This window comes from Vitis vinifera, chromosome 10, assembly GCF_030704535.1.
Source record: "Vitis vinifera cultivar Pinot Noir 40024 chromosome 10, ASM3070453v1".
Lineage (NCBI taxonomy): Eukaryota > Viridiplantae > Streptophyta > Magnoliopsida > Vitales > Vitaceae > Vitis > Vitis vinifera.
This window is the reverse complement of record NC_081814.1, coordinates 6,946,889-6,959,018: the sequence shown is the minus strand read 5'-3', so window position 1 is coordinate 6,959,018 and position 12,130 is coordinate 6,946,889. Positions and strand designations below refer to the sequence as shown.

General features: G+C 40.4%; 1 protein-coding gene across 1 annotated transcript; it reads right to left on the bottom strand.

The window, feature by feature from the left end:
• Positions 1-7,734: 7,734 nt before the first annotated feature.
• Positions 7,735-10,502, bottom strand: LOC100252058 (GDSL esterase/lipase At5g45960). The gene is made up of 5 exons (XM_002273009.4): positions 10,162-10,502; positions 9,946-10,076; positions 9,291-9,524; positions 8,222-8,492; positions 7,735-8,121 (listed from the first exon to the last, which is right to left on the bottom strand). The coding sequence occupies exons 1-5, from the start codon at positions 10,451-10,453 to the stop codon at positions 7,931-7,933; spliced, it is 1,119 nt and encodes a 372-aa protein (XP_002273045.2). The 5' UTR covers positions 10,454-10,502; the 3' UTR covers positions 7,735-7,930.
• Positions 10,503-12,130: the final 1,628 nt, after the last annotated feature.

Here is a 12,130-nt window from a genome sequence, read left to right as displayed (position 1 = left end):
TTATGATAGAGCCTTATAAAGCATGACATGATGCAATAAATTTGAAATTTATTATTTATTTAATAAAATTCTAGTTGCACTTTAATCCATCTTTATTTCATGCACTACATCTTATGAGCATTCTCGTCTATTTCTCTTGCATTGTACATGATTTGGGTGCATTTAAAGTTGCATGAAAGATTCAAATTATAAGTTTCTTGCAAGTAAGTAAGTAACTTGGTCACAGTAGGTTCTTAGACTTGAATGCTCAAATTAATATCAGCGAAAACAATAAATAAAAATGTGAAAACTTATGTCTAATTTTGTCACATCATATCTTACTTTTAAAGACTCTATCCCAACAAAAAGAATATTGAGCTTATGCTAAAATTAACAGTGACTTATTGGAGTTCAACATTGCTAAGAGCCTAGAAGACCACTAAAACGATGTTAAGAGAGAGAGCAAGAGAGTGCGAGAGCGAGGGAGAGGGCGATGGCGACGAGGTGGAATCGAAACGGAAAAGAAAGTGTTTCGGGGTGGAATCGAAGGTTTTTGAAGTAGAGGTGGAGAAGAGAAGAGGTAAAACCCTACTCTTCATTGTGGAAAGTAAAAGAGGAGTTTCGTCATGGGTTAGATTGGGGTAGGCAAGTGCTGGGATCTTTCTAGAAGGGTTGGACCAGTGCGTTAAGGATGGGAAAGACGACAAATGGGAGAAGGGCTGGAAGGAAAAGGAGAGAAGGTACTCCATGGTGCGCGAAGTCAATAAGGCGGGGAGCTTTATCCGGTTAGGGGTTGTAGATGCAGAGGAGAAAAAGTACAACATTTGCATCCCGAGAGGCAGAGGGGGAAGGGAGGGATGGTCAGTTATGGCGGAAGCGGTGCGGAACCTGACTACGATGATCGATAGAAGGGAGGAAAAAAAGGAAGAGCCGACCCTTGAAAGAAGGAAAGTTGAAATGGGAAAGAGATGGGGGAATGAGGATAGTCTCTCGGTCATAATGGAGATAGAGGGAGAGCAAATTTGCAGAAATGTGGATAGATTGGGACAATGTTTGGTGGGAAAATGGAATCCTAGGGTAGCAGGAGGAGAGTATCTAGCGAGGATGGGGTGGCTGATGGCAAGTGTTTGGGGGATGAAAGGGAAGCTAGGATTGGCCTGGATGGAAGAGGGTCAAGCCCTGTTAGATTTTGAACATGCGGTAGAAGCCAGGGAAGTATTTGTTGTCGGGAAAAGGTCGATGGGTAGGATTCATGTCTATTTGGAGCTATGGAGTCTGAGCCTTAGGTGTTTGGAAGAAGGGGAAATAAAAGAGGAAGTTTGGGTGAGGATTAAGGGCTTGCCTTTATCGCTTTGGGTTCTTAACATTCTTCAAAGGGTGGAAGACGAGTGTGGAGGCTTTGTAGCCATGGACACTTCGACGGAAAAAATGGAAAATATCCTGTGGGCGAGGATCCTGGTGAAGACGAAGAGAGGCGAGCTGCCAAGCTCGGTAGAAATTGGAATCGAAGGGACTGTTTATAATCTCCCGCTTTGGTGGGAAGTGTTGTCGTCGATTAGACAGAAGCTGGAGGGTCGCCGGGGCTCAACGGATCGTGGCAGAGAAGAGGACAGGGGCGACGGAGGTGCACGCGCTGGTCGGCGAGTGGAGGAGTGGGGTAGCGCAGGGCTCGAGGCACTGTTACGGTCAGATGACGGGATGGAAGGGCAGTTGGACGGGATGGGTAGGGTTTCGACGGTGGGCCGGATCCAATTCGGGTCAATGATCCGATCCTCAACAGGTGGAGCGGAAGATGGGTTGTCCTTGGATGGGCTCAATGAGATCAATCTGGGCCTAAGGAGGGTTGGGGGGCCTAGCCCGCAATTATTATCTGAAGTAGTAATGTCAAAAGAGGCTGGAGGTGGTGGGCTTGGGCCGATGGGTGGGATGAAAGGCCTAAAAGGAAAGGAGAAGGTCATAGAGGAGGAGTCTAGGCCGTGACTTGGGCCTAATTTGGTCCAAAGTAAGTGCAGCGGGCCGTTATCGAGCTGCTTAAAGAATATCGGGGTGTAGCCTGGTGGGCCTTCAGTCAAGAAGAGAAAAGGCCCGAAGGAGACTCAGCCCAAAAAAGGCCCGATGGAGTCTTTAGCTCAACTTGGGCTTTCTAGTGAAGCCAACTTTGAGCTGGAGTTTCTAAGTGCGCGGGAGAAGGAAACTGAGAGAGGTCAAAAGGCTAATCTTCACTACATGTTGGCAGACAGTGCTCTAGAGGAAGAAGTCTCGAGGTATAAGTCCTTTTCAACTTTAGGGGGTTTATGGGAATCGAGGAATCCTTCTCATTCTTCTTTGCTTTCACTTGGTCGGACTCTAGAGGGGGAATTCTTTCACCATTCTGGGGTGTTAAGGGAGGCATGCCAGAATGGCAATGAGTTAAATCATTAAGGTGCAGCTGGTCCTAGTGAGATTGGCAATGTATGCTGGGGGTTGGTTGAGTTTAAAGGTCTCATATCAGTGGCAAGGGATTTGGAGGGGGGGTCATCCTAGTATGAGCTTCAAGAAGAAAGAGGGGAAGGGGACCTGGATTGGCAAGAAAGTAATCTAACAAGGTTCAACCAATTCTTAGGATTTTCGGCTGATGGTCCGGAAAAGGATATTTTAAGTTTCTTGGTCAAAATCAGGAAAATTAGGGAATAGATCCATAGCAAAGGATTACTGGAAAAATCGAGAATTGAAAGGGAGTTAAAGAGATTGGAATGCTCAGTCAACTATGAGGGGGATGGTAGAAAGAAATGTCCTCCTCAGGGCAGAGGGGTGCAGACTGTGATTGTATAATGAATCTCAAGTTGTTAAGCTGGAATGTGAGGAGAGTGAATGAAAGCACGAAAAGAAAAGTAATTAAATCGGTAATTAGGAAGCAGAAGTTGGATCTTTTCTGCATTTAGGAGACAAAAGTTCAGGTTATGTCTGACAAGGTGGTGAGAAGTTTAGGGTCTAGAAGATTCTTAGATTGGAAGGCCCTGGATGCGTGTGGTTCGGCTGGTGGTATACTAATTTGTTGGGATAAAAGAGTTCTAGATTTGTTGGAGTGGGAGGAGGGATAGTTTTCTTTATCCTGCAGATTCAAGATAGTGGAGAATGGGGTGATTTGGGTCTTTACGGGTGTTTATGGCCCGTTCACTAGAATTGAGAGGGAGTGTTTGTGGGAAGAAGTTGGGGCGATCAGAGGAATTTGGGAGGGGCCTTGGTGCCTTGGAGGTGATTTCAACATCACCCTTTCTCAAAGTGAAAGAAGTAGGCAAGGGAGAATAACCTCAGCTATGAGGACGTTTGTGGAAGTAGTAGACGAGCTAGGTCTCGTGGACTTACAGCTGTAAGGGGGAGCCTTCACGTGGAGCGGGGGCCTGAATAGTCATTTAATGGCTAGGCTAGATAGATTTCTAGCCTCTCCCTGTTGGCTTGATCAGTTTAGTAGGATGAGTCAGCGAAGACTGCCTAAGCCGACTTCGGATAATTTCCTAGTGTTACTTGAGGGGGGTAGCTTGAGGAGAGGGCCTGCCCCTTTCAGATTCGAAAACATGTAGTTCAAAGTTGAGGGGTTCAAGGATTTAATCCGTAATTGGTGGCGGGGGATAGAGGTCAGTGGCAGTGCTAGCTTTAGATTGTCTGCAAAGCTAAAGGAGTTGAAGCAAAAGCTTAAAGTTTGGAATAGGGAGGTGTTCGGAAATCTGGAATGTAACAAGGAGGCTGCGCTCCAACAAGTGGAGTATTGGGACAATGTGGAGGATGAGAAAAGTTTGACAATGGAGGAATTAACTTGTAAGAAGGAAGCCAAGGAGGGTTATGCCAAGTGGGTAGATCTGGAAGAAACACACTAGAGGCAGGCGTTAAGGGAATTATGGTTAAAGGCAAGGGATAGAAACACGGGATATTTCCACCGTATGGCTTCTGCTCATAGAAGAGTCAACCACATGGACAGAATTAAGATAAATGGGATTAGGCTGACAGAGGAGCGTGAAATTAAAGAAGGGGTAGTGAATGCCTTTCAGCAACAATTTTCAGAAAGCTCGGGGTGGAGGGCGGACATTGGAAGTCTTCATTTTAATCAAATATGCTTGCAAGAAGCGGAGATGCTGGAGCTCCCCTTCACTGAGGGAGAGGTCCAGGCGGCCTTGATGGAAATGAATGGGGATAAAGCCCTAGGCCCTGACGGGTTTTCTTTATTCTTCTGGCAAAGATGCTGGGATTTTGTTAAGGAGGAAATTTTGGAGATGTTCAAGGAGTTTTATGACAAGAATATTTTCCTCAAGAGTCTTAACAATACCTTTCTGGTGTTGATTCCAAAGAAAGGAGGGGTTGAGGATCTAGGGGACTTTAGACCCATCAGCCTTTTGGGGGGGCTCTATAAGCTGTTGGCAAAGGTGTTGGCCAACAGGCTTAAGAAAGTGATAGGAAAAGTGGTCTCCCCTGATCAGAACGCGTTTGTCATGGGAAGACAGATTCTAGACGTCTCTCTAATAGCAAACGAAGTGATTGGCGCATGGAATAAAAGGGGGGAAAATGGGTTAATCTGCAAGTTAGATATTGAGAAGGCCTATGATAGTTTTAATTGGCAGTTCCTTTTGAAGGTTATGGAAAAAATGGGGTTTGGCTCTAAGTGGCTGAGGTGGATGTGGTGGTGTATATCCATAGCTAAATTTTCAGTCATGGTGAATGGAGCCCCAGCTGGTTTCTTTTCAAGCTCAAAGGGGTTGCGGCAAGGGGACCCCCTGTCTCCTTACCTTTTTGTCATGGGGATGGAAGTGTTGAGTGTTCTTATCAGAAGAGCTATTGAGGGGGGCTTTATTTCAGGGTGTAAAATTCAACGTGGTAGAGGGCAGGCTGTCCACGTTGCCCATCTGCTCTTTGTCGATGACACAATTGTTTTTTGTGAGGCTAAGAAGGAGTACTTAACGAACTTGAGTTGGATCTTGTTCTAGTTTGAAGCCGCTTCAGGGTTAAGAATTAATTTGGCTAAAAGTGAGATCATTCCAATAGGGGAGGTGGAAGAGGTGGATGAGATGGCTGTGGAGTTAGGGTGTAGGGTGGGGCAGCTACCGGCAGTGTACTTGGGGCTGCCTCTAGGGGTGCCAAATAAGGCTGTCTATAGGTGGGATGGGGTAGAAGAGAAAGTGAGAAGGAGGCTTGCCCTTTGGAAGAGTCAATATATCTCAAAGGGCGGAAGAATCACCCTAATTAAAAGTACAATGGTTAGCATGCCAGTGTATCAGATGTCTCTCTTTCGGATGCCCATTTCTGTGGCAAAGAGATTAGAAAAAATGCAAAGAGACTTCTTGGGGGGGGGGGGGGGTTGGTGTCACATGGAGAGGAAAGTTCATCTTGTTAAATGAGAAGTGGTGTGTGGGGATAAGGAGAAAGGGGGGCTTGGAATAAGGAAGCTTACCCTTATGAATAAAGCGTTACTTGGTAAATGGAATTGGAGATTCGCTTCTGATAAGAAGGCTCTTTGGAAGCAAGTGCTGATGGCAAAGTATGGTCAAGAGGATTACGGTTGGAGGACCGAAAATGTTGTGGGTACGTTTGGGGTGGGGGTGTGGAAGGAGATTTTAAAGGAAGCTGGCTGGTGTTGGGAAAATGTGGTGTTCAAAGTGGGGAAAGGCAATAAAATCAGGTTCTAAACTGACATGTGGTGTGGGGATATAGCGCTGTCCCAAAGGTTCTCGCACTTTTACATCTTAGCAGCCCATAGAAACACGTCGGTTGAGGAATGTGGGACCAGAATGTTGGAGAAGGAGGCTGAAACTTGAGATTTATTAGGGATTTTAATGATTGGGAGGTGGAGATGGTAGGTGAGTTGCTCCAAGTGTTGAAGGGTTTCAGGATTACTTGGGAGGAAGATTCGGTTTTTTAGAAGGGAGGGAGAAATGGGCAATTTAGAGTAAAGGAAGCGTACAACCGATTGGATAAGCCTATGGATGTCGTCTTCCCGAAAAACAAAATTTGGATGGAGAGAGTTCCAACTAAAATCATGTTTTTTTTTTCATGGGAAGCTGCTTGGGGAAAGATTTTGACTCTTGATAGGCTCCAAAAGAGAGGATGGCAGCTCCCTAATCGGTTTTTTTGTGTGCTTGCGAAGCGGAAAGTGTGAATCACATTCTTATTCATTGTACAGTGGCCAGAGTGCTATTGGATTTAGTGTTGGGTTTAGTTAGGGTCAAGTGGGTGTTCCCTAAAACTGTAAAAGAGGTTTTATATAGTTGAGGGGGTGCTTTTGTGGGGAAAAAAAGGAAAAAGCTTTGGAATTCCATTTCGTTATAGATTTTTTGGACGGTTTGGAAGGAAAGGAATAGACTAGTATTTAGGGGGGGAGAGTTAGCAATTCAGAGGTTTAAATATTCTTTTGTATGTAATATTTGGGGTTGGGCTAAATTGTATATGGAAGAGGAGTCGCATTCCCTTTTAGGATTATTGGAGTGGCTTGCCTCCAGTTAAGGGGTGGTTTGTTTTTTACCTTTTTGCTTGTAAGGCTTTAGCTACCTTGTATACGTCCTGTATACTTTGGGGCTTTTTAGCCTTCTTTTATTGAATTCTGTGTTTGCTTATAAAAAAAAAAATTAACAGTGACTTTGATTTATGAGTGAAATTCTAAAGTGATCATATATTACATATGAATTGGGTCACCATTAGTGAAAGTCAATAACAATAAATGTTCTCAATAGGGACATCATGATATTTCATGAAATTGTGATAATGTGTCATATTGGGCGATCCTAAAAATGTGTATTTAGTTACTTAAGTGGAATTTGACATTAGCTTTAGTGGGCTAACATATGTAAATTCACCACACTATAAGAGGATTTGGAACTCAAGGATACTAGAAGTAATCTCAATAAGTTGATAGTTTTCAATTTGTTAAATTATGAATATTAATTTATGGGTAGATTGTATACAATGGATAACAGGTTACGAGCCCAAGCACTTAGTGTCTCATTGTAATATACATAAAGTATTGAAGTACAATTGACTTTTTATAGTGAGATGTTGAGTCAACGTCAAAATTGGATTTTGAGAGAACCAATACTATCCTATAGGTTTTAATGTCCCCATTGGAACCCACATACCTTGTTGGCATGTTTATGAAGATTGGATCGACTCTAAGTTCACTTATGTGCATAAATGTGTTTTAATAATTACATAATATTGCAAAAATTAGTGAACAATATTTCTAGATTAGACTGATTGATTAATTGAAATCTTGATGGGTTAGTTTATTAATTAAAATTAGATTAAGTGACCCAAGTCCAATATCTACTCAGGTCACTTAAGCTCATAATGGGTAATCCAAGCATTAATTTAGTACCAAGACAGTTTTAGTGCAACAAATGTGACATTAATGCTATAACAATTGTCCTCCCTCCCTCATTGCCTAGCGCAACCTTTATATCAATTACATCATGGCTACGCATTCACTCCAATAGTAACTTCATGACATAATTTCATCTAACAACGAACTTTAAATCCAAAACAACTCTTCAATGGATATAAAAAAAGAACAACAATGTTTATCTATCTTTTAAAACTTTCTATTGTTTATGGTTGACTTGATTGTGAGAGCATAGTAGGCCTAATCAACCTCTTCCCACTCTCACCATAATAGTGTTTTTGCAAAAAGCTTGAAAAGATGGTTTCCCAAATATCTGCCACAAAGTTATTTGAAGACGAAACAATAGCTTTCTAAGTTATACTCAAATAAGAGAAGAAGAAAAGGAAGAACACAACTAGAACCCAAATTTCACAAGAATTGACACATTCCCTTAACTTTGTAAGTTGGCCAACAATGAAATACAAATTTACCCTCTTAGTCACTAACAATTAATTTACGACTTCTTAGCTTCCCTTATTGGACGCACTCCAATATAACCCATCATCCAATAAGTTTAATAAAACATTAAATTAATCAAATCTTAGTCCTTGATTAGTTGCTTATCATATCAATAATGTGTCGAAGGGTCTTGAATACAATGTAGTATGTCTTCTCGGTTGGGTGTATCGAATCCCAAAATATGTACTTGGATGCATCTGGACAAACATATGAATTCGGATTACACAAAAATGATACCTCGATGATACCGCTCCCACAACAACCGTTGGCAACCTCTTCAAATCCTACAAAATCACTCACATTTCATATATTTGTGATTTATAAAAATTCCCAAAATTTAATAAGTTTTCATAGGTTTAGATATTATGAAATTGTTTGACGTACCAAACTTGTCGTAGCCACGGATCATGTTGGTCACGGGTCCATATATGTCAACATAAAATATCTTACCACCAAGATGTGCCAAGTTTTTATGTATGGCCTTCAACTTATTTTGGAGCTTCAAATTGTAGTCTTTTGCAACTAAGGAAAGCTCTTCTATACAGCCTCGTTGCAGAAAGGCGTTATCTGAATTAAGCGTGATGACCATCGGTAAACACCCAATTGGAGGCATTCCTACGAAAGCGATTCTTCGAGCACCTTGGTCCCATAAACTCTGTACACTCCATGATCAAAATTTCAATTAGATTGCCAATTGTTATCAAAGAATGAAATGAAAATGCTTTAGTATGCACAAGTTTCTAGGGACCAGGACAGAAAATATTTATGTAGGCCTGAAAATGTGGACCAACAACCTAAATGCCAAGTAAGCTTGCTCAAAAGGCCAGGGAAACCATGGCCACTGTTGGAAATATTAATTATGCATAATTTCCCATGCATTTACTCCCTTCATGGCCCCTTTGGAACCCCATTAAAGTGATAGGCTGCTAGCTCAAAGATTCCCCATAGTTTTAAATTTTTACCTACTGCACTGTCACGAAATAAATTTGTATAGGAAAGATGTTATTCCATCTACCTCTCTTGATATCATTTTGTGATTTTATTTGGACAAAAAGCTTTGAAATGAGTATTCACTAGCTTTATCATTTCCTATCAGTCCTGATCACTTTCAAGAAGTATGTGCATGGTTTCTTCATCAGGTTTTCTATGAGCTCTTCCCCATTGTTCACTGCTCCCATCTGAAATGCATTTCTGAATTCATTCTTTTAACTACACCACCGAACTCTCCCATGTCCCACCTCATAAATGACTGCTGACTAATGAGAACCCAATCATCAAATCCATACAATTGCCTACTCCTACTACTACTACTCACCACTCACCAGTGATATATATATGAACATAGTTGCAGGGATGTCAGCTACCAATTTCATCTAATTGCAGTGTCAGCTACTATCTTTAATTTCATGTAGTTATATATATTTTCCATGTAGCCATAGTTGGTGGAACAAACCTGTATGAGCTGTTCAACGTGTTGCATCAAGAAATGTTGGTAACCTGAGATTGTGTAGCTCTTTCTTCGAACAGGCAAAGTGAAGTAATTTACAACGAGATCGTTCGTCCCAGCGCTAATGACAAAGATGGCCTTCTTGATCAGATTATCAGTCCTCTCCTTCCCAATTGCAAGCTCAAGTCGTTTTCTATACTCTTTAAAGTACTCCACTTGCTTGGGTATTTCAATTGTATTCTGCAACAAAACAAAATGAAATTGACAATTTCCAAAATTGACATTTTTCTCCTTTTGGAAATTCAAGAATCATAAAGAGCATGAGAGCAGTTGGATACTTGGTTGGGTCACCTAGAAATGTGGCCGTACATGAATATAACTCGTGTGATCAGTAGATACATGGCCATAGGTGGTATTACAAACTAGCTATCAACATTCCCTTTTTTCACGCCCTGATTCTTTTCTTGGGCACAAAGGTTTTGTTCATATCCCTGCCTGAATTTACCATATTCATGCTATTTCAATGGAGGGATGCCAAGTTTTTTTATCAAATTAGCTAAATTGCTCCTCCAAAAGAATTGAGTATAAGTATACATAACAAGGTAAAATATATTGTAAATTTGTGGATATGTGTGAGAGAGAAAAAGAGGGAGACAGAGACACTTATTCTTGGGGTGAGTGGGTCAAATCCAGAGCCGCCGGAGGCGAAACTGACTCCTGTCATGAGCTCCTCCAAGCTAAGCGTTGGGTCCAAATATGGAGGCACGTACTCCTTCAGACCCACATACGAAACTGTGTGGACACAACCAAATCAACCCAAGTCAATCACTCAAACCGTCATTTGACCTACAAAAGTATACAATCAACTCCAACTTACCTATAAAATCTGTGGCAAGCCGGCCATCGGTATACCTCCCGGTGGCCTCTTGGTTCTCAAATTCTCTCCCATATGGTGGAAAATTGCTTCTAAAAGGAGTTTGAATGTAGTTATTGTTGCCGGGGTCAACTGTTGAGTCTCCAAACACGAGAACAGCTGAAACCGAAAGGTTTGAACCCCTCTGCTTTGTTAGAGCTTCGGCTCTAGGAAAGAAGAACGCTGAGAGAAAGAGAAGGAGGAGAGATACAGAATGCCGACAAACATTGGATTTCATTCTAGCTGAAACTGACATAAAAAGGAGATATGGCTGTTTGGTGTAGAATGAAAATGCAATTGAGTGGGATATATAGCTCTAAAGGCTTATGTTTTTTTTTTTTTCCCTCATTTTACATAGAAGATAATACATCCTCAAATCATGTTTGACGAAGACAATCCATCCATGTCATGAACAAAGAAATAATAAGTTATTACATTACTATCTTATAAGATATATCATCCACTATCTCTTTTACATTTATTTTATAAATAATATAATTTATATCATAAATTTATTTATTTTATCATTTTTTTATATTACTTATTTTATAAAATAATTTTTTATATATTAAATAAAAAAATAAAAAAATTAATTTATAAAATTTAAATATTTTAATTATAAATATTAAAAAATAAATAAATAAATATATATATATATATATATATATATATATATCATATCATATCATATTCTATCCTATTCTGGTAACATAAGAGTTAGATTAGTTTTACTTCAATTACTTCATAAAGTCATATACCCCACATGCGGGCCCAAAAAATAAAAAATCTCATCACCTATAGTATGGGAATTGAATTGTGATACAAAATTATATATGAATCAAATTGATGTAAAATCAATGCAAATTTAATTGAGAGCACTGGAAGTTGGAAAAAATTTGAAAATTTCAGCAATCATTGGACCCATTGATGGAGTATATTAACTATGAAAAGTATTCAACCAGTTAACCAGCAATAATCATGGTGACCAAAACTGTAAGAAAGGTGCAGTGGCACAAGATAAGTCATGCCCAACTGCATTTTGGAGCTTTAAATCCCCAGTGTGGCCCTTCCTGCTGGCTTGCTTTCCTATTTGAAGCCTCTTAAACTCATAATGGTCAACGATGATTGTAGGGCTGTGGCTCAACAAGACTCCATTATTTATTTCTGCCTTTAAGCAGATGGGAGTGGGTCCAGTGTTTATATCATTTGAGCAGTTGAGGAGGGCCTGCATTTGAATGATGGTTGGATTCCCATTTCCAATCGCAGCTACTTGTATATTGGCATGGCAGATCGTGGGTAGTTACTGGTTATTAATGGAGCGAGTGCAAGGAGAGAGATGACCCAAGGAGATTTGGAGGCCTATTAATTGCTGTGCACTTGGCAAGAAGCCATTTTTATGGTCCCCTGTATCATTTCTACTTCTGTCCATAGAAAAGTTCTATTACAAAACAAGGAAACTACTTTCATGGATGTGGAAAGAGTGTCACTAATTCTGCAAAGTCACTTGCTCGATGGTGTAATGGGTGCCCTTTCAAGTATATTAGTTTTATACCCGAGTCTTATTCATTTGTATGTTTATGATCGTTTTACACGTGTTCTATGATTTATTTTTCTTATAAAAAATAAATACTCAAAAGAAGATTAGCTAGGAATTGATATGAGTTTGAAGCCTTGATAGCAGGTTAGAGTTAAAAGGCTTTAATGATGATGTGATGAGCAACAAAATTAATGGCATAGGAGATCAAGTGATGAGCATCAACTAATTCTTCAGAATATCACCATTCAATGATCCCATGATCCCAGTAACATGAAAATGTGAAAGAATTGAATAGTGAAATTACAAAGTTTTTGGAAAAGAAAATAATGTTCTTTAACAAAAATATTGGAGGAATGAAGTGAGTTACAACATAATTTTTAGATTTGACATTAATAA

Bases quoted from the DNA above. Each gene is read 5' to 3' on its own strand.
- LOC100252058 (XM_002273009.4), bottom strand. From the start codon at position 10,453: ATGTCAGTTTCAGCTAGAATGAAATCCAATGTTTGTCGGCATTCTGTA. The intron at 9,525-9,945 runs GTCTCTGTCTCC...GTTTTGTTGCAG, and splicing joins CACTCACCCCAAGAATAAGT to AATACAATTGAAATACCCAA. The intron at 8,122-8,221 runs GTACGTCAAACA...GTGATTTTGTAG, and splicing joins CCGTGGCTACGACAAGTTTG to GATTTGAAGAGGTTGCCAAC.